Here is a 21,987-nt window from a genome sequence, read left to right on the forward strand (position 1 = left end):
AAAAGCAGCCCCTGCTTGCCACAACTAGAGAAAAGCCCATGTGTAGCAATGAAGACCCAACACAGTCAAAAATAAATAAATAAATTTATTAAAAAAAAACAAAACTCTGCAACAGACTTCAATATCAGGGTTGAAACTGTTGGATAAATAAACTATTTATTAAAAATGAAAAAATAAAAATAAAATAAATAAAATAAAATGCTAGTGTAGTTTAAAAGCTATTGGTTATGGGCTTCCCTGGTGGCACAGTGGTTAAGAATCTGCCTTCCACTGCAGGGGACACGGGTTCAAGCCCGGGTCGGGGAAGATCCCACATGCCTCGGAACAACTAAGCCCATGTGCCACAACTACTGAGCCTGAGCTCTAGAGCCTGTGAGCCACAACTACTGAGCCCATATGCCACAACTACTGAAGCCTGTGTGCCTAGAGCCCATGCTCCACAACAAGACAAGCCACTGCAATGAGAAGCCCACGCACCGCAACATAGAGTAGCCCTGCTCGCTGCAACTAGAGAAAGCCGGCGCACAGCAACGAAGACCCAACACAGCCAAAAATAAAAAATAAATAAATAAATATATTTATTTATTTAAAAGAAAAAAAGACAACTATCGGTTATGGAAAACATTCTGGGGACAATTGGGAAAAAACTAAATATGGACTATTACATGATATTAGAGAATTACTGTTGGGAATTCCCTGGTGGGCCAGTGGTTAGGACTCGGTGTTTTCACTGCGGTGGCCCAGGTTCAATACTTGGTCGGGGAACTAAGATCCCGCAAGACGTGTGGCACGGCCAAAAAAAGAACTATTGTTGATTTTCTTAGCCTTAATGATGGATATCTAGGAAAACGTCTTTAATTTTGAGATACATGCCAAAGTACTTCTGGTGTGAAGGTAGAATGACGTCTGCAACTTACTTTAAAATTATTCAGCCAAAACAAGAATAACACAGAAATTTAGAGATAAACCAAATATGGCAAAATGTTAATGGGTATATGACTGATCACTGTGTGACCCTTTCAGCTTCTCTGTTTACTGGAGTTTTTTCATTTAAAAAATTGGAGGAAAAATGCTACCTCAGTGTCACCATGAAATAAAAGGCTCATTTCCAGAGAAACTTAAAACGGGGATATATTCCACTTATATGAGGTAGTCAAATCCAAAGAGACAGAAAGCAGAATGGTGGTTGCCAGGGCTTGGGAAAAGGGGAGAATGTGAAGAATAGGGAATAAGTTTTTAATGGGTACAGTTTTAGTTTCACAAGATGAAGAGTTCTAAAGATGGATGGTAGTAATGGTTGCATAACAATGGGATCGTACTTAGTGCCACTTAAAAATAGTTAAAATGGTAAATTTTACTACAATAAAAAATATAATAGAGATAAATAAATAAAAATTGTAAACATATAAATCTGGTATAAAGAAAAAACTAGGTTTAAAAAAAAAACCCTGAGATGTATATACTGGACAGAATTTGCTGGGCTTCCTCCCAATCCCTTCTTCTAGCCCAACTATTCCACTACCCTACCACCGATTAAAAGATCATAGAGGGCTTCCCTGGTGGCGCAGTGGTTGAGAGTCCGCCTGCTGATGCAGGGGACACGGGTTCGTGCCCTGGTCCGGGAGGATCCCACATGCTGCGGAGTGGCTGGGCCTGTGAGCCATGGCCACTGGGCCTGTGCGTCTGGAGCCTGTGCTCCGCAGCGGGAGAGGCCACAACAGTGAGAGGCCCGCGTACAGCAAAAAAAAAAAAAAATCATAGAAAAATCATCAACAGAGGAAGAACAGGACACTAGACAGAATAAACTCAAACTTTTCTAATACCTATTTCTCTCCCACTTCCATTCTGCATTTCAGGGATGAGTACTGACACTCCTGTTTTAAGTGTTAAAGAGCACAGTCCCTCTGAATCGCACCTCTTCCTACCGTACTCTGTACAACAGTCCTAATTCTCACTATGAGCTGATGTTTTCAGTTCTTGTCCTCAAAAGGGAATTCCCTGAAACATGCTAATCCCCTCACTTCCCACACACAAGAGTCTGCATCTACTTATCAAAATCTGCTAAGAAGACTTGCTAGTTTTTGTAGAGATCAATTTTTTTCCTGTTCTACTTTGGAGCACTCCCCCTCCAGCTCCAGGTTTCCCCAACACCATCTAATTGTCATCTGGCAATAAGAAATCACTGTTTGCCAGTAATCAGGACCATCACCTTGCACAGGAGGTCCCAATGGTAAATCTTGTCAAAGCTTCAAAGTATTAATGCTGCTCCTTGCTCTAGCTAAGCAGCTACCTGCCACCTCCTGCTTCCTAAGTCCCCAAAGTAGCATGCCTTACCTTTGGTGTCCTGCATGACAATCGAGCTATACTTTAAGAAGGTTATCAGTAGATTACTGGTCTGTACATCTGCATCCAGTGGGAGTTCCACAGAACTTATAACTGGAATAAAACAGATGAAATGCATTTAGCCTATAACATATTCCATCTAACACTTCTACCTATACAGACAGCCAACTTGCCAGCAGGCAAGGAAATCACGAAATAATCTTTTTACACAACAGAGGAAAGACCAAGTGCTTATCATAAAACCTTTATCTAGTCTTCCTAGGCCTCTACAGTCCTTCCTACCCCCAAGATTAAGCCCAATGCCCTTCTCTCCTACCTAAGAATGTCAGTCTCCAGAACAGTGCTTTTCTCCCAACATCCTAAGAAGAGTTTTTTGGTTTTTTTGTTTTTTTTTGTGGTACGCGGGCCTCTCACTGTTGTGGCCTCTCCCGTTGCGGAGCACAGGCTCCGGACGCGCAGGCTCAGCGGCCATGGCTCACGGGCCCAGCCGCTCCACGGCATGTGGGATCTTCCCAGACCGGGACACAAACCCGTGTCCCCTGCATCGACAGGCAGACTCTTAACCACTGCGCCACCAGGGAAGCCCTAAGAAGGGTATTTTGATTCCACTTTCTAGCCCCAAGTAATCCAAAAGGGTTCAAGGCCCTTCTTAAAAGCAATTTAATTTGTACCTAAGTGAAAGAGCTGTACTGAATATAAATGAGCCTTGCTTTGATGAGTCTACTGCTTAAAATAAATGACAATTCATTCCTAATATGGAGAAATATTGCTCAATTTTGAGAATAAGGTTTTAGGCTGGAAATACCCAAGATGGAAAGGAAAAAAAGTTAAGGCAGAACTACATTCAAATACTATTTTTTTTTTTTTTTTTTTGCAGTACATGGGCCTCTCGCTGTTGTGGCCTCTCCCATTGCGGAGCACAGGCTCCGGACACGCAGGCTCAGCGGCCATGGCTCACAGGCCCAGCCGCTTCACAGCATGTGGGATATTCCCGGACGGAGGCACGAACCCATGTCCTCTGCATTGGCAGGCGGACTCTCAACCACTGCACCACCAGGGAAGCCCTCAAATACTATTTTTTAATCCCTTCCCCACCTGAAAGGGAACCTGAAAAGGAATACCAGACTAAAGATAGGTGGACATTACTGATTGGGACAGAGTTTTATATAACTAGCTGCTTGATGTTTCCAAGAGAAACTACCCCTGCTCACATTCTCTGTGTCACAGTCCCAATGAACAGTAAGGGACCAGACTAGGGCTGACAAAGGACAGCCCTAATATAGATTTCCCAAGTTTCTAATACTTTACACGAGACTCAGACATCTTGTTAAGTACTTTTACACTGTCTAAGACATAATATATAAGCAAAAGGAAGCTCATGATAGCCCAGACAAACTAGAGAATCTATAGCTTTCTGTTGTATTTTCACCTACGAAGACTCAGCTGAGTTTGGGATATCATTCATAATATGTATTCATAACGATAATGAATCCCTCTGGAGTTATTACGATGTATGCAGAGAACATTTATTAACAATGGGAAACATTTGCATATTATGGATCCAAAATACATAGCAAGCACAGCAAAAAGCCTTACGAGAAGCAATTAACATGCCTAACCCTTGGCTGTTTTCCCACAGTTCAGCCCCCAAGAACTAATAAAAGACAAATATATTTTTATGTTGAAATACTAAAAGGTCTTAATTCATGTTATGGGTTAATGACCTGAGACTGTCATTTCAATCTACAGCCTATTCTGAAGCTCAGAGCCCATAATCATTCCTTTGTTCAATACAAAGAGGCATCTAACTGGTTAGTGGGACTTTTTTCCCCACTCAAACACAGTAATAACTAAAAAACTGCCTTATATACGTAGAAATATAGAAGTATATGTATTTTTAGTTTACCGGAAAGTCCTCTCATGCCAAGGCTGAGCGGTCAAATGTCAAGGCTGAACTGGAAACAAATGTTACAGCTAAACTGCTGGCTTTTAAAAAATAATGGCTCCAAAAAAAAAAAAAAAAAAATGGCTCCAGTGACATACCTTTAAATATAACTAGGCTATTGAGCACCAGTTATATTAAAAACCAATGAAAAACCAAAACTTGAAAACAGGGTTATAATACTTAGACTCGAACAGAAGGAAATGAGTTAGGAGAGAAGAAAAAGAACAAAATAGAAGAGATAGAATAAAATCCCTCACAAATTAAAATTTCCTTCCTAAGGAAGAGTTTATTCCTTGATCTTTGGCTTCATAATTCTTCCCAGCAGCCTTTGTCAAGAGAGACAGTCACTTGAAAGTGGGCTGACTCCAATCTTCCCACTAGAAAAAATAAAAGCTCACTGGTTGTAAGTAAGCACAAATCCTGCCATTGCATAATCAAGTGTGTGGGTGGAAGTGTTCCCAATGAACAGTTTGAAAGGCATTTCTCTGAAGCATCCAAACCCCAACATTGCATGGAACTCAGATACACACACACACACATACACGCACGCACGCACACACGCACCTACATACACGCCTTTTGATATCCATGGTAACCAGGCAGGCTTCATCATTAAAGAGAAAGATCAGTATTTCCATTGGAATATTTGGTGACCTGAATAAGCAGAGACAAGTAGGCAATCCTGCTACATGTTCCTTCTCATTAAGATACAGGTGTGCCCCGCGTTTCGAAAGCTCATTTTTACATAAGCCACTTTGCCTTTACGAAAAACCTACATTAGTATCTGTTTTCGCTAATGGAAAGAATCCAAAGAGAATTTCCACTTTTAAGAAAAAAGGCGGGACTTCCCTGGTGGCGCAGTAGTTAAGAATCTGCCTGCCAATGCAGGGGACATGGGTTCGAGCCCTGGTCCGGAAAGATCCCACATGCCGCGGAGCAACTAAGCCCACGAGCCACACCTACTGAAGCCCACACGCCTAGAACCCGTGCTCCACAGCAAGAGAAGCCACTGCAATGAGAAGCCTGCACACCGCAACGAAGAGTAGCCCCCACTCACCGCAACTAGAGAAAGCCCGTGGGCAGTAGCGAAGACCCAACGCAGCCAAAAATAAATTTATAAAAAAAAAAGAAAGAAACAAAGAAAAAAGGTGAAGTGGGGAGGGGCAGAATAGGGTTAGGGAATTAAGAGGTACATACTACTATAGAAACTAAATAAGCTACAAGGATATATTACAGGGATTACAGCCTACATTTTATAATAACTATAAATAGAGTATAATCTTTAAAAATTGTGAACCACTATTTGTATACCTGAAACTTACATAATATTGTAAATCAACTATACTACAATTTTTTAATTAATTAATTAATTTAAAAAAAAAACAGACAAGAGAGGGAATACCCTGGCAGTCCAGCAGTGAGGACTCTGAGCTTTCACTGCAGAAGGCCCAGGTTCAATCTCTGGTCGGGGAACTGAGATCCCACAAGCCGCCTGGCCAAAAAAAAAAAAAAGAAAAGAAAAAACAGACAAGTGATAACAAGTATTGGTGAGGATGTGGAAAAAAACGAACCCTTGTGCACTGTTGATTGGTGTAACCACTGAGGACAACTGTATGAAGGTTCCTCGAAAAATTAAAAACAGAACCACCATATGATCCAGCAATCCCACTTCTAGGTATATATACAAAAGAAATGAAAACAGGATATCAAAGAGATATTTTCACTCCCGTGTTCATTACAGCATTATTCACAGTAGCCAAGATATGGAAACAGCTTAAGTGTTCATCTACAGATAAATGGATAAAGAAGATATCATATATATATATATATATATATATATATATATATATACACACACACAAAGGAATATTATTCAGTCACAAGGAAGAAGGAAATTCTGCCATTTGCAGCAACATGGATGGACTGGAGAATATTATTCTTAGTGAAATAAGTCAGAAAGAGAAAGACAAATACTGTACTGAATCACTTACATGTGGAATCTAAAAAAAACTGTCAAACTTACAGAAGCAGAGAGTAGAATAGTGGTTGCCAGGGGCTAGGGGTGGGGGAAATATAAAAAGGTTGGTAAAAGGGTACAAAATTTCAGTTGTAAGATTAATAAAATCTGAAGATCTAATGTAAAATACAGGGACTATGTTGATAACACCATGTTGTATTTGAAATCTGCTAAGAGAGTAGAACGTAAATGTTCTCACCTCCTCCAAAAAATAAAAAGATAAATATGTGAGGTAATGAATGTGTTAACTAAATAGATGGGGGGAATTCTCTCACAATGTATATGCATATCAAATCACCTCAATAAAACTGAAAAAAAATTTAAAGAAAGTATACACGTTCCATTTTTTTTTCCTCACATTTAGACGATGAAAAGTAGAAAAAAAAAATCCTACCACCTACTAACAACTAGAAATGAATGTAACAAGAGACAAGAGTTGGGGGCGGGGGGGAGAAAGAAAGAAAAAAGGCAAAAAATGAAAGTCGTGTTCAGCGTTTGTTTTAGAGCAAGTTGTAACAGAGGCAGCGAGCATCCCAGGCAGTTGAGAGTGGCACCACCAAATTCCTTCCCCAGGAGCTACACGCAGCATCTAAGTATCAAGCCGCCACAGCTTTAAACTGTGAGCATCTGTGCTTTTTCTAGATTTCCTTTGTAAACCTGTTAGCAAGATGTGTCCTCAGGTAATTGCTTCTTTGCTTTACGCCTTTTCGGCTTACAGAAGGTTTCATGTGAGAGCTCTACTTTCAGACAGCAGGGGAAACCTGTATTTTGGAATTTGACTTTCAATTCTAAACAGATCCAATTTGCTGCCATAGACTTGAATATCAGTGGCACCTCCCAGTCATGCTTTTATACCAATAATGCTTGTACTATCTTGAAATGCTAATGCCACAGGTGTTATATGAAACTTTGAAGAAGAAAAAGCAGATCAAAGACAGTCATGTCATACAGACAGGAGGGAGGCACAAAGAAAGGATCAAAGTTAGATTTCCTGTACTTCTTTACCCAAAATGAGGTCAACATTTGAGGCAAAACATCAAATATTAATGAAGATTATTTTTAGGTTAAGTTATTCCATCAAACACACCCAGCTGACAATAGAACCAATTCAGGCTGACACAAAGTTTATCAGGCAAAATTCATTATTTCTTTTCTGTTACCCTTTTCTTAAGTGCCAGTGGTAAGTGGAGATTTTTTTGTTATTTTTTTAGGGAGGGAAGTCTTAAACACCCAGCAAACTCCCAATTATTATGCACTTGTCATTTTTTAACTGGGTGTACCTGGCAGACACATAACAGTGAGCAAATCCCAGGTTCACTTTCTCATCCATTTATTCAACAAATATTTACTAAGCAGTGACCATGCAGGCACTATGCTGGGCAATTAGTGGTAAACAAAACAGGCATGGTCCCAGCCCTGATCCATGTTGTGGTTTTTAGTCTCAACTCTCACTAACCTTAGGCAAACCTCTTATTTCTCTGGCCTCAATTCTCTCATTTGTCAAATGATAACAAGAGATAATATTACTATTTTACATTTATTTTAGCGAGATATTCATAAAACATCTCATCTGAGCCTCACAAGTACCCTGACAGTTTGGCAGGACAGACATCACTGACCTCTGAGCTCCCTTTTAAATCTAGCATTCCATGATTCTACAGCCATTCCCTGAGGAGGACAAGCTGGAGTTATATAGCTTCTTTACAGAAAAAAGCATTTGACTCTCTTTTCCAGACTTTTCTTTGGAGCTTCATGAATCCTGAAGGACAGTTCTTCAGATAATTTCTTAAGCAAAAGAGTTAACAATTGTGCTTTTTGTTAAAAAAAACAAAAAAACCAAAAGAACTATGCTCACCCCTGAAGTTTCAAGATCATATTCGTCAAGAAAACAAAGGAGATGGTGGACTTACCATCAGAGGAGGGCGGCGTGGTCCCCAGTGGTGTGGCTGGGGTTGCTGGAGCAGGGCCGACGGGGGTTGTCACCAAGCCCATTTCTGGATGACTCTGAACGAGAGCACAGATAAGGGTAAGAAAGAGAAAATCCAGTTCTGGGTATCCTCTGTTTATCCTTTCTGGTATTTCTGGCCTCATAATTAGACAGAAAGCTCACTGAGGAGGGACTGCTTCTACATTTAGTTCCTATGAGTACCTGATTACTGTTGATGCTTGCTAAACTCTAATGAGAAGCTCTGCAGGCTAGTTTTCTTTAAGCAACTAAGTTCCCATTACGTAAGTTTTTCTGCAGAACCATATGAATAAAAAACTGGGATAGGGGCTTCCCTGGTGGCACAGTGGTTGAGAGTCCGCCTGCTCATGCAGGGGATAAGGGTTGGTGCCCCGGTCTGGAGCCTGTGCTCTGCAACAGGAGAGGCCGCAACAGTGAGAGGCCCATGTAAAAAACAAAACAAAACAAAAAAACACAGAATTATTCCACACACACACAAAAGGGCACTTGCTGTCCTATTGGAACCTATCTGAGAAGGGACTATTCTTATCAGATCAACCTAAAACATATCTACAGACTGTTCTAATGACCACATAGTTGACTAATAAATGCAGGTGAGCCAAGGAGATAACAGGTACTATAAAAAGAGCTATGCAGAGGGCAGCCTTCCCATTTCACAACAAACAAGAGCGTGTGGGGCTGGGAGGCAGAGACATGGGTGAGACATCCACTGGGGACCAAAACAGATAACTCCTCTTTCCCTTACCTTCCTTAGCCATCCCTGCCACATCAGCTCTTGAAAATTGGGCTGAGTGGTGGCTACTCCCTTCTCTTCCCCAACAACTTTACCAGATTTTACCCATCTCACTTCTTCCTTTAAAATCAGTTACAGAATTCAAAAAGCAGACAAGGAACACCCTGAGAATAGTGGGTAAAGTCTCATGTTATCAGTCATGAAAAATGATAAGTCCCTCTTAGCCAGACCCTCAAACCAGCACACTGCTTTTTGACCTTATTTTTTTTGTTACTGAAACTCAGTGGATCCCATACACATCTGCCCTTTGAGAAAAAAGCATAAGCAAACTTTCCTGTAAAAGAAACCTTCATACATATTTTAAACAGTCTGGCTTTAAAATAAAAACACTTTATCAATTTTTTAAGACAGCTTTCACGAGCATCACTCAAGTTTTCAACCTATTTAAGTTCCCTTCTGTACCAACTACCGAGGCTATCCCTTAGGCAAGTGATCCAGCACTCAGGATTCTATGACTTTCTGCTTTCAATATTTGTAAACTTTTTTTCTTTTTTTTGGTTAACAGCTAACCTTACGCTTCATAGGATATTTTGTACTCTTCTTCTTTGGACATGGGTAAGATAATAAGATAAGTGAGTGGCCTATTTTATCTCCGGTTGTAATTCCACAGAGGTTTAGAAAGCAGAAAGCCTGTTATAAAAATCCATATGGGCAGATAATACCAAGGGATTTCCAGTGAGCAAAATGAAGTAATCTCATCTCATTTGTTTAGCTGAATCAGTAAACTGGTCAAGACCATTAACTTTGCATGTTATCAGATCCATTTCAGCACCAGATGGAAACATACATATTTGAGGAGAGCATGAAGCAAAGGCAACTGAGGCAACTCTTTATAACTACCACTCACCAATGCAAAGTAGGGTTTACACGGCACAGCCATGTATGAAATTCAGGGAGAAAAAGAATTGAAGTTTTTAACATAACCAACCTGGGCTAACACTGTGATAAAGTTCCGATTTAAATGAACAGCTTCGTAAAGTGCCAGAAGGATGGCCTCGTTGGTTCTAAAGAAAAAGAGAACAAATTGGAGAGTCTCTTATAATGAAGAAGTTAAAAGAGTATAACCCTCAAGGTAAGATTTCACTCCAGCTCCTCACTATAAATCCCTTTGAGTTTCTAATGCTCCCTTTATTTCCTTTTGGGGCTTATGTAAAGGGTATACAGTCAGAGTTTTAACTTTAATTCCTTAGAACTAGTTCTTATCTACTTCATTCACTATTTCCCCCTCTCACTCTTCCACCCCAATCCAGTTAAGTCTTTAACTGGCTCAGACACCAAGCCCTCTTTCATTTCATTCCAGAGACAGCTGGGAACCGTTTTTCAGCTTCTTGGGGTTCGTTACATGTGACTGAAGCAGAGTTTTCTAAGGTTCCATTATTGTTTAAAACTCAAGAAACAGTTGATAAATCACCAAAAAAGTTTGAATCTATAAAAGATTAGCAGAGGTAACGTTTCACACTTTCATATCCAGTGAGAGCCCACACTAATGTTCAAGTCACCGCACAAGGACGTCAGCCACTTACTGCACTGAGATTTTCTCATGGGCATCTGCTATGAACATGCTGCCCACCTGTGGAAGAAAAGGGGAATTGCAGAGTTATAGCAGGGAAACGTGAGAGGTGCTCTGTGCCTACAAGCCTTTAATCAGTCAAAAAACAAGCTGCTTGGAACCCTGGCCCACCAGTCACACACAACAAAACCAGTTCACTTTGAAGATCTTAAAATAATCATAAGTAATAAATGAAACAATGAGAGCTCCCCTAACTTGTCTTTACTTAAAGGGACTTTAAAAAGCAAAAAAACAATCCCACTACTTTTGTCCAGCTCTCCTTTTTAATGCATAAGTTTAGTAACCACTGACAACAAGTAAACGGCAACCTAAACATCCTCATCACTTTGCATCTGCCCTTGAATTTGCTTATTTGAAGTCAGGAACTAACTCACAAAGAACAAGGAAAGCAGGCTGTTCATCCAACACAGAGCCATCTTTGTGGGAATATCCGGGTTTCAGACCAGAACTGTCTAAATGAAACCTACCGTCCATCTTTTACATCATAAAGCCTTTTGTTTGTGACCTAGCTAGGGCAGTTGAATAAGTAAATGGAGTAGATTGCCTCCAATATGTGTGATATCAGAGGCACTGAGATAGATGCCCATCCATCTAAGAATACCTTTTCCACCTACTTATTGATGCCCAAAACCATGCAGCTGGAGCTTCATTTATTTGGTAGAAAACCTTTTCTTCTCGGCTAGAAGGCAAAGGTCCCTGGGAGCAATATAATTATATCTAATTCATCTAATCAAACACCAATACAGCACTCACACTGCTCTGACATCTGAGGGATTATCCATTCGTGCTTCAGAGTTAAAGAGTTTATCAAGCCCTTTCCTTGACAGTAGGCTCTGAGAACGAAGAAGGCATAGATATTGTGGGGGAAAAGTTGCCTTTTGGGGGACAAGATGGGGGGACTGCTGTTTCTTGCAATGAACTCAAAATCTGTCTTGCTCTAGGGCTGATTACTTGAATACTAATGCCCAAGAAGACAGACATTCTGAATCTAAGTTCCAAGACTCCTAGATTTATATCTTAAAAATCAGTCCCAGATTATCTGGCCTAAAATGCCTATCGTGCTAAGGTTGAGATACCTTGCTCAGGAGTCTTGCAAACTGAACCAATAACTTTCCTAAACTATGGACCTCTCAGCCCAGACCTTAAGCCTTTAGATGAGTGGCTCAGATCACTGCACCAATCCCTCGAATCCAGGACCAACTACAAGAGATGAAGGGGCCACTGCAGACAGCCAAGGATCACTCAGGGTTGGAGTTGGATCTAAATCCTCCTATTCTGTGTTCCATAGCATCAGTCCTCAAACAGAGCCAACTCTTTAGGAAGCAAAAGTCTGGCTTAATATGAACGCTTTTTTTGTTTTTGTTGTCTTTAAAAAATTGAATTGATTAATTGGAAAAAAAAAAAATTCTAACCCTGGTGGTCCAGTGATTAAGACTCCATGCTCCCAATGCAGGGGGCCCGGGTTCAATCCCTGGTCAGGAAACTAGAGCCTGCATGCCACAACTAAGACCCAGGGCAGCCAAATAAACAAATATTAGAAAAAAAAATAAAAATAAACTTCTGGGGCTTCCCTGGTGGCGCAGTGGTTGAGAGTCCGCCTGCCGATGTAGGGGACACGGGTTCGTGCCCGGGTCCGGGAAGATCCCACATGCCACGGAGCAGCTGGGCCCGTGAGCCATGGCCGCTAAGCCTGTGCATCCGGAGCCTGTGCTCCACAACGGGAGAGGCCACAAGAGTGAGAGGCCCGCGTACCGCAAAAAATAAAATAAAATAAACTTCTGAGTCTAAATTTGTCTACCCCTGCAGATCTCATATATTTCTGAGCAGGAGAGAAAAAACAAGTAGGACTTACCATATTTGTTAAAGCAGAGAAAAAACCGCCTTGGTGTTCTTCTTCCTTGTCTTTATACTGCCTGAACAAAAATAACTAAATTCAACTTTAGTATTATTTATCACGTGTCTTTGTCCTTGGCATACCAAGTGGTAATCAGAGCAGCTCACTCGCAGAATTCACTGACTCCAAAAAACAAAAGCGTTATGACAACCCAGCCACTGCAGTTTCCCCTGCAAGCTAAGAGGCGCCCATCTGCTCTTGAGGTAGCGTGTACCAAAATGCCCAGCTACTTCGGGAGAGTCTTAGAAAGCAAGCTGCAAAAGTGTGAAACTGCTCTAACATATGGCTGATCCAGTTATTTCCCAAACAGACTATTACTTGAAAAGTGTGACAGTAAAATTAAGGCTGTAACAGTGAAAATCTTGTTTGTTTTTGAAGGAAAAGGAGGGAAATCTGTGAGCTAAACTATTTGTGGAGATGGGACAGATTTGAAATCCCAATACCCAATCGTGTATAAGCAAAGTCTGGAAAGGAGTAAGAAAGATCCTGCCTGGTCCTTGCCAGGATTAGATACACTTCTGGTTTCCATTCACTGAATACCAAATCCTTCCCCATCCCCAGCAAGAGGGAAAGCAAGCATCAATGAAAAGAGCCCCCAGAACAGACAGGGACTCTAGGAAGCTGCAGTTGATTACTGATGAAAAAGAAGTATCTGTCAAACTAGAACTAATTCAGTGCTTTTTTTTCTTTTTTTTAAGCATACAAAAAGCAGTGTTTCACAACCTTTTTTACATAGAAAACGGTATTTATATGATACATTGGGCTAAATGGAAGAGCCTGCTTATGGCTGGAAAACTAGTTAAAATGCTCTGCAATAAAATACCAAAGGTTGCATAAGAATGTTTGAATGTAAGAGTTGCTTAAACAAAAGATGGACACTAACATGGTGGCTACTTCTCCCCAGTGTTAAAAACAACTGCTGCTAAAGCCATCAAGCCCAGCTAGAACAAATGCATCTGCCAGCAGCTGTACCTCTAAATACTCTTCTAGGATAGGTAAGAGACGTTCACCCAAGAACTCTTAACAAACCTGTTTCCTACTCAACCAATTCAAACGAAAATTAGACCCTTCCCTTCTGGAAAGGTGGACTTACCTGTTATACTCAGATAAAGCTTGAGCAATCACAAGCCCCATTCCCTAGAGAGAAAAAAAAAGATAGCACAGGTGAAATAAGGGGCTGTTGGTGATACTATGACTAGACCACAGAAAACACTAATTACAGTGCCATGGTCCAAGCCCAAGAAGTTCTACCTGAAAGTAGGCAACAAGGACAGGAATTCTGAGAGACATTGTCAAAGGATCAAAAGGAACTTCTTTGGAAAGATTTTTCTGATCTAATTATCTTACTTAAGGGTTCCAGATACAATTAAAATAGAGTAACAAGGGATGAAACAGACCAGCTCAGACCACTGACAATTTCACTGGGATAATTTTCACCTCAAAAGAAAAGAGTGAGTTAGAATCTTCAAACAAAAAGCTCTCGAATGTCTCTAAGACAACCCATAATAAAAGTGACGAGTCCCACATTAAATGAAGGTGCAGGGACTTCCCTGGTGGCGCAGTGGTTAAGAATCCGCCTGCCAATGCGGGCGACATGGGTTCGAGCCCTGGTCCAAGAAGATCCCACATGTCGCAGAGCAACTAAGCCCATGCGCCACAACTACTGAGCCTGTGCTCTAGAGCCCATGAGCCCCAACTACTGAAGCCCGCACACCTAGAGCCCATGCTCCGCAACAAGACAAGCCACCACAATGAGAAGCCTGCACACCGCAACGAAGAGTAGCCCCAGCTCGCCACAGTTAGAGAAAGGCTGGGTGCAGCAACGAAAACCCAACGCAGCCAAAAGTAAAATTAAATAATTAATTTTTTAAAAAAAATGAAGAACCTGTCATTGCTTCCCCAACATTGATAAAAAAAAAAAAAAAAAGAATCCGTCTGCCAATGCAGGGGACACAGGTTCGAGCCCTGGTCCCAGAAGATCCCACATGCCGCGGAGCAACTAAGCCCGTGCGCCACAACTACTGAGCCTGTGTTCTGGAGCCCGCGAGCCACAACTACTGAGCCTGCATGCCACAACTACTGAAGCCTGCACGCCTAGAGCCCGTGCTCCACAACAAGAGAAACCACCGCAATGAGAAGCCCACGCAACCACAACGAAGAGCAGCCCCTGCTCACGGCAACTAGAGAAGGCCCGTGCGCAGCAACAAAGACCCAATGCAGCCTACAATAAATAAATAAATAAATTTATTTTTAAAAACAAAGACAAGCTACTCTCAGGCCACAGGAAAACAGGAATGTAATGGGAAGAAGCATCCAATAAATATCAATTTATTAACTTTCCCCCTAGAAACTGCTAAGCGTATCACAAAGATCAATTAAGGCCACAAGGATGAATCCTGTGTGCTTTTTTTTCAGAAGAGAAATTAGAAGAATGAAGAGGGCAAGATGGAAAGAGAATAAAGCCAGACACCTGGTCATCTTCTTCCTCCCTATATTCAGAGATCAGATGTTATTTCCCAAACCTCCATGGATATACGTAGCAGATATATATCGTCCTCCATGTTTCAGCTTCACCAAGGCAGGCTATAAATATAATCTGGATGGTTCTACAAGAAGAAATCTCACAACATTGAGTCATCTAAGCTTTTCTTTTTTTTAATTTCAGCTTTATTGAGGTATAAGTGACACACAAAATTGTAAGATATTTAAAGTGTACATCATGGTGATTTGATATACCATCTAAATCTTATTCTTGGAAATGTAACTTCTTGACTCTGTAGGATAATCAACCTCAGCACACTACAACATGAAATATAACTGACCATTTCATCATGACTAGCAAGCAAATATCCCCTCACACCTTCCTTCCATGATGAGAAAATAGAAAACAGTAAGACAGTAGCACTGATGCTCTAAAAAGAAATACCTATTCCCTCTTTATAGCCAGATGAAATTAACACACTAGCTCTCTACTCTCTGTTCTAAATATCTACTAAAAGTAAGGCCACCAAAGGCAAGTAATTAAAACAATACACAAGGATCCAGATACTCACATTGAGCGTGGCTTCATCATCCACAATAGACAGCTTCACAATATAAGGATTCACAGACTATTAAACAAGAGAAGAGACTCCAGGTGAGTGTGACCTAGTTAAGAACCCATTAGCTATTTAACAAAGTGTTCACAAAAATGCTTCCATAAGGTGCTCTCTCTAGAGTGATGCTCCTAATACCTATGCCCAACTATCTTGCCAGGTGACTTCCTCCATTTCCAGTAAATCTCTCAGTGTGCATGGGCATTCACCAAGCATGCACAGATACACACACACACACACACACACACACACACACACTTCTATTCTACCCACATTTTCCTCTAGACTGAATCAGCTCAGGCCTATGTCTGCCACTTCTCCCATCTTTCCCTCTTATTTGTTTCTAAGAAGTAAGTGAACGCTCCACAACACTCACTTTGTCCTATCTTGCCAATAATTTACTGAGTCTATAGGGACAGCTATCTTTTGGGGTGCATAAAAGCTCCCTTGCCATAAGGCACAAATTTATAAGTTGCTAACTTACACTCATCCCAAAGGCTCCCTAACCATTCCACAAACTATATCCAAGGACTGATTCACCCACCCGTAAAACAAAGCCACCTTGGGGGTGGAAAGTGGCAGCTGCTTAACAGCCAGAGAGGCCATTTATAAATCCAATACCCAAATAACACTGCAGGGGAACTGAAAAAAAAGATGTAATTACCCAAACTACAATCTGGTCAGGACACTGGGATTTAATGATTGTCCCATCACTTAAAATATTGGAAGATTTCTTGAGTTTTTCCAGATTCAATCTCAGCTGGGCAGCATATGGAAATATATATATATTTAAACTCATTAAGCAACTGGGCCATCTCCTACCAGTGGGATGAGAACCAATGACGTGCTCACCTTGAAAACAACCCCTGCGTAGTATGTGAGGAAAGACCTACTACAGATCAGGCACCAATTCTAACCCAGGGGAAGCTAGAAACAATAGTTCTCAGATTGGCAGTTCTTACAGCAACCAAGAAAACATTACTGAGAAGCTTGGAAACCCAACTGAAAGGTTAACCCCCCCCCACCCCACAGACTTTATTAATCAAGTTTCTGAGGGCATCTTTCGAATGCTAACTGGGAATAGAGAAGGAGAAGCTTTGTTTTTTTAACAGCCCAAATGTTTACAAGGTTTTCTACAATACAATTCAAGGAGGTAAAACTCACTCCATTCGTTACTTGATCTGACAGAGGAAGGCTCTCAATACTTCTTCCTATAACTTAACAGTCAAATCCTGCTGACGCTACAGACTTCAGACAACGTCCAAAGCAAGTGGATCCTTGGAACTGAAAATCAGCAGTAGGCTGACCTTGAGATGCCATCAAATGAAAACAACAGTAGAAAGAACAGGCCACTGTCTCTTGGCACAATTTTTGAAAAGTCCTAGTTATCACCTTCCCAAAAGTAGACTGTCTTAAGTAATAATAAGGACCATCTGATTACCAAGAACAGCCTATGCATTAGCAACAGTTGAGGAAAAGGCAAGGTGGCTAAAATCAAGGATTTGAGTTCTAGATCCTCGACTTATTGTGACAAGTTAGGCACGTTAATAAACCTAAGCTCCATTTTCTCATCTGTAAAATGGGGAAAAATGTTTTCTTCCTTGGGGTTGCTATGAGACTTAAATCAAGTAAAATCCTTAGCACAGTATCTGGCATATGATAAGGGCTCGATTATTGGTAGCTATATTTTTTTTCCTTTGACATTTTTATCACAGTCAAAGGAAGATCTGTAGGGAAAAAAGAGAGAAAGAAAAAGAGAAGGAACAACTTACAACCAGACATAATAAACAATTTTGTAATTTCTGGGAAACATCATGTTCAGGGCAGCAGTTGGGGGCTGAGTCACTTCATCTCAGAAGACCTGGCCAACCCAGAAGGCCAAGATCTTAATGCTGTGAAAATTTCTATTCTGTCAGACACTGATTTTCCTTAACACTATATACCTGTTGTGGTCATGTTTTAAAACTCAAGGCAATCTACTTTTCATCAGCAAGACAGGATTACACACTCAGTCAGCCTTCACAGAATCACTCTAATAGGGTCCAGCCTTTACTTGATCTAAACCATACTTAACAAATTTCATTGCTCTTCCCTAGACCTTTTTTTTTTTTTGGCCTCCTCTATCTCTTGAGATGAAATTACTAAAATGGAATGCATTATTTGAAGTGAGCAAGAACTACTTCCATTCCTTAAGTCCAACACCTAATCTTTCTTCTCTGTGTTTAGCTGGACACCAAGCCTCTCTGGTGCTCTCTGCACCTTTCTGGAAAGGTTACAACTTACCCCACTGGTCATGGGATCGATTGTGGTGGTAACTAGAATGTTGTTCCCCCTAGCACACCCTCTTGTATTTTGCATAAAACTTCACCAGCTTTTGGTTTTGCTATGTTCATCTGGAATTCCTCATGCTCCTATCAAAAACCTTCCTGCTCCATGGTCACCAGGTTTCCTTAATGGTTTCTGGTGATTGACTTATATCAAAAGCTGCAAAGCCCAGATAAATTATGCCTACCAGCTTGCCCTCACCTACTGTATTAATTCTTCTGGGGTTTCTGACAGACTAGAGATGCATACCCCACTCAAGAAATATGATTTTCTCCAGTTCCTTGGCCATGTCCAATTTTTCAGGCTGACATTTCAGAAAGTCTTACTGGGCTGAACTAGGGCTCAGTTCACATTTAGAGAAGCCAAGCCATTGCCTCAGAGTGGCCTACATCCAGCAGAATGTTCCAAAAATATTCAGTACTGATGATGGCTCTTTCCTTTCACACATAACTCGCTTTAACTACCTTCAGCATTTTTCCTCAGCTATTTTTCCTGCTGTTGTAATAAGGCCCCAGAGGCTATTACACATGACAGAGATCAAAATGGCTACCATGCCTGCCCTTCCAGAGCACCAGCAAAACAGGTGTTGGTGATAAATTACTTATTTATTAGTAGCTCTGTACACCATTTGTCAGTTCCTCCAAGACAATGAAAGCGATCAACTCCTGGGATTTATAACACGTTAACATTGCTCCACATATTCCAGTCCCTCTTTAAGTATTCCTTTCTCACAGCCAGCCTTTCTTTCATATCCCTATTTATAAGAATAAGCTCCATATTTTATGTTACCCATCACTTTTGACCTGGCTAGTAATCATATCAAAAATCACTAAGTGAAGATCCAGAAGCTCAAAAATGAAAACATTCCCTCCAGCTGGCCCATTTCTCATAGTATTGCTACTTATTAAATGAAGAAAGTCAAGTTGCCTCAATGCAGCTCCTGACTTCTGGGTTCAGTAAAGTACTCCTAGTGTCCAGGACCCAGTGCCAAGTGCTCCCTATTCCTACAAAGCAATCCCCAGTGAGGTCCCTGGTCTTCCCTAAGTGGCCCCCTTCTTTTTCTGTGTATTCTACCTTTTGAGGGGAATCAAGTAGATGCACCAATCCAAGTATAAATCTCTGAGTTCACCTCTTTATCTCAAAACCTATAAATCTATCCCTGACTAATTCAGAGGCAAAAAGAACTCCAGAATTAATATGGATAAGGCTCTGTCTTCAACTCCCATCAAAATCAGAAAGAGCCCCCAAACCAACAGTTGATATTTATACAAGTGGATTGATTGCATTGCAGAAATCCAATATATAAGTCCAATATTTCAAAATAGATGCATTAGGTCAGTGGTTCCCAATCCTGGCTGATCATCACGTTCAAAAGGAGATATTAAAAAAAAAAGAAAGATATCTAGGTCTCACCCCCTAAGAGATTCTTATTTGGTGTGTAAAGAGTAAGGCCCAGGGACTTTCCTGACAGTCCAGTGGTTAAGACTCTGTGCTTCCACTGCAGGGGGCATGGGTTCGACCCCTGGTCAGGGACCTAAGATCCCACATGCCACACAGCACAGACAAATAAGTAAATAAATAAATAATATAAAGAGTAAGGCCCAGAAATATCTTCTTTTTAAAAAGTAACTACTGAGGGACTTGCTTGGTGGCGCAGTGGCTGGCTGCCTGCCTGCCAATGCAGGGGACACGAGTTCGATCCCTAGTCCGGGAAGATCCCACATGCCGCGGAGCAACTAAGCCCACAAGCCACGACTACTGAAGCCCGCGAGCCACAACTACTGAAGCCTGCACGCCTAGAGCTCATGCTCCACAGCAAGAGAAGCCACCGCAACAAAGAGTAGCCCCTGCACACCGCAACTAGAAAAGCCTGCATGCCACAATGAAGATCCCGTGTGCCGTAACTAAGACATGACGCAGCCAAATAAATAAATAAATATTTTTTAAAAGATAACTAGGTGATTCTAATGACAAGCTGGGTTTGGGAACCATTACATTAAGAGAGATTTACTCACTTTTTTAGAAGTTACACCACAGGATTCCTTTAAACAGCTATATCCTCTACCGCAGACATCTAACATAGGACTTCTAGAATTGGTTTATCAAAATTAATCTATAAACCATTTACCAAGAACATGTCTTCTACATTAAGCAAAATCCTCTAGGAGTGGCCACATTTAGGAAGATTGTAGAAAGGTAACAGCTCTCCATTAAGGGACCCACTTACCTCATATTTTCTGTAGTTCACCAGCAAAGCCAAGAGGACTACGGCATCATACCCATGTTCCCTACGACTTGGCGGGTGGGAGAGTATCTGTAACCAGAACCAGAAATGGTGAGAGTGCTTGAGGAGGTGGTTTACCCAAAAAAGAAAGAGGTGACAAGGGAACTGACCTACCTGTAAAATTGCTTCAAATATGCTGTTGATCATTACATACTCCAGGATAGTGTTCTGGCTGATGTTATCTGTCACCTGAATATAATAAAAGGCTATTTAAAGTCTATACTAAGACACTCTGATATCTCATGTATATCTCCTCACCTAGTATCTAAGAGAAACAGAAATATTAAAACATTCTACTAGATACTTAGCAGATCTTAAAGCACTCCCAAAGCCACCTGAGCCTGAATAGACAAGACACTAGAAGGGTAAGAAATTAGCAAATTAAAACTTCCTAAATCTTTGAACTTCTCCTTGTTTCTCTCATACCCTCACAAAAGCATTTGCCTAACAGTTTCTTGGGTTTCATTCCCCAGATGCACAGGAAGAACTTTATGATCCAGAAGTCTTCAAGCAGTGGCAGGGAAAGGAAACCACCTGAAGTAAATGAATAATACCCTACCCTCCTCCCACTAGAAGGTACAGGCCAGCTTCCAGCTATAAAATCAAAGTCAGAACAAATAAAAATATTCAGAATCACAAAAACTGTTTCCAAATGAGACCTGATGAAGGGCAAAATCTAACAATCCAGACTGGTACAGGTTAAAAATGTCAGCAGTTGCTCCAAAGAGCAACTTCTAGGAAGCGAAAACCCATACAAATAACTTCCTTCTACACAAACACAACAGAGTGATGTAATGGCCCAGTAGAGATTTTTTTTCTCTTTTCCTTTCTAACTTTGGGCTCAAGAATTCAAATTTGCCCCTGCTGTCAATTTACACCCTTGACAAAGAAACATATAGGTAAGTTACTTACAGTCACTAAGCAGAGGAGAAGTTTCAGACATAAGCTCTTTAGACTTTCAGAACCTTCTGCACAAAGCAATGAATCCAAACTCTCCATCAAGTTCTGAGAAAGAGAACCATTAAGTATTAAACCATATCAAAGAACATCTCCACCATGTCTTTGTCAAACTCAGGGTTACGTTATGTAGGGTAATGTGAATAAAATAAAATGAAGCAACCATATCATTCCCTTAGGCCTAGGCCTTGCAAGACTAGACATAAAAAAGGAAGACTTCTAACTAAGTCTAGCTATTTTGGGAAAAATGCCTTAGAACAACCACACAGAAAAATAAAGAATTTACTATTCCAGTAAATGAATGTTTGCAGCCTATCACCCTCATATAAACCTTCAGATTAGAATGAAATTTTTTAAAAGATTAATAACAGTTAAATAATATACAAATTAAAAACAATAAATAATAAACTAAATAAAATTAAATTCTATTAAACAAATTTTAAATAATAAATTAAACAAATGATTAAGTTAAAGGTTAATAATAATGGTTAAACAGCTAGATATGTTTCATTATTTGATAAGAAAGCATATCACTTGATGCAGGCACACTGAACAAACAACAGAGAGATAACATCACTACTAGCTGTTCACTGGCCATATGCACTATCCAACAAAGCTAGCTCATATCCATCCTGGTCGCTTCTACTAGACAATGTGATTAGAGTTTAACACTTGTACTAACAACCAACTGTTTTATCCAATGTAGTCAAAAGATGAAACCTTTAGATACTACAAGGAAGAAAAAAAGAAATATTTTACATTAAATAAAGGAGGAAAATGAATGGAGAATAAGGAGTT

General features: G+C 40.6%; 1 protein-coding gene across 8 annotated transcripts in view; it reads right to left on the reverse strand.

Moving 5' to 3' along the window:
• Positions 1–21,987, reverse strand: part of ARMH3 (armadillo like helical domain containing 3) — a 176,667-nt gene that overhangs the window by 123,776 nt on the left and 30,904 nt on the right. For 6 of the 8 annotated variants that reach the window (XM_027112371.1, XM_027112374.1, XM_027112376.1 and 3 more), the window contains 10 exons: positions 21,145–21,237; positions 20,347–20,421; positions 20,176–20,262; positions 15,582–15,638; positions 13,622–13,665; positions 12,487–12,547; positions 10,588–10,634; positions 9,993–10,068; positions 8,216–8,309; positions 2,335–2,436 (listed from right to left, as the gene is read on the reverse strand). In XM_027112371.1, coding sequence (XP_026968172.1) covers positions 2,335–2,436; positions 8,216–8,309; positions 9,993–10,068; positions 10,588–10,634; positions 12,487–12,547; positions 13,622–13,665; positions 15,582–15,638; positions 20,176–20,262; positions 20,347–20,421; positions 21,145–21,237 — 736 coding nt within the window. The remainder of the gene's footprint in view (positions 1–2,334; positions 2,437–8,215; positions 8,310–9,992; positions 10,069–10,587; positions 10,635–12,486; positions 12,548–13,621; positions 13,666–15,581; positions 15,639–20,175; positions 20,263–20,346; positions 20,422–21,144; positions 21,238–21,987) is intronic. The other 2 variants (XM_027112372.1, XM_027112373.1) reach the window with 2 other exon arrangements.

This window comes from Aethalodelphis obliquidens, unplaced genomic scaffold (genome assembly GCF_003676395.1).
Source record: "Aethalodelphis obliquidens isolate GAN/ISIS:26980383/991018 unplaced genomic scaffold, ASM367639v1 scaffold11, whole genome shotgun sequence".
NCBI lineage: Eukaryota > Metazoa > Chordata > Mammalia > Artiodactyla > Delphinidae > Aethalodelphis > Aethalodelphis obliquidens.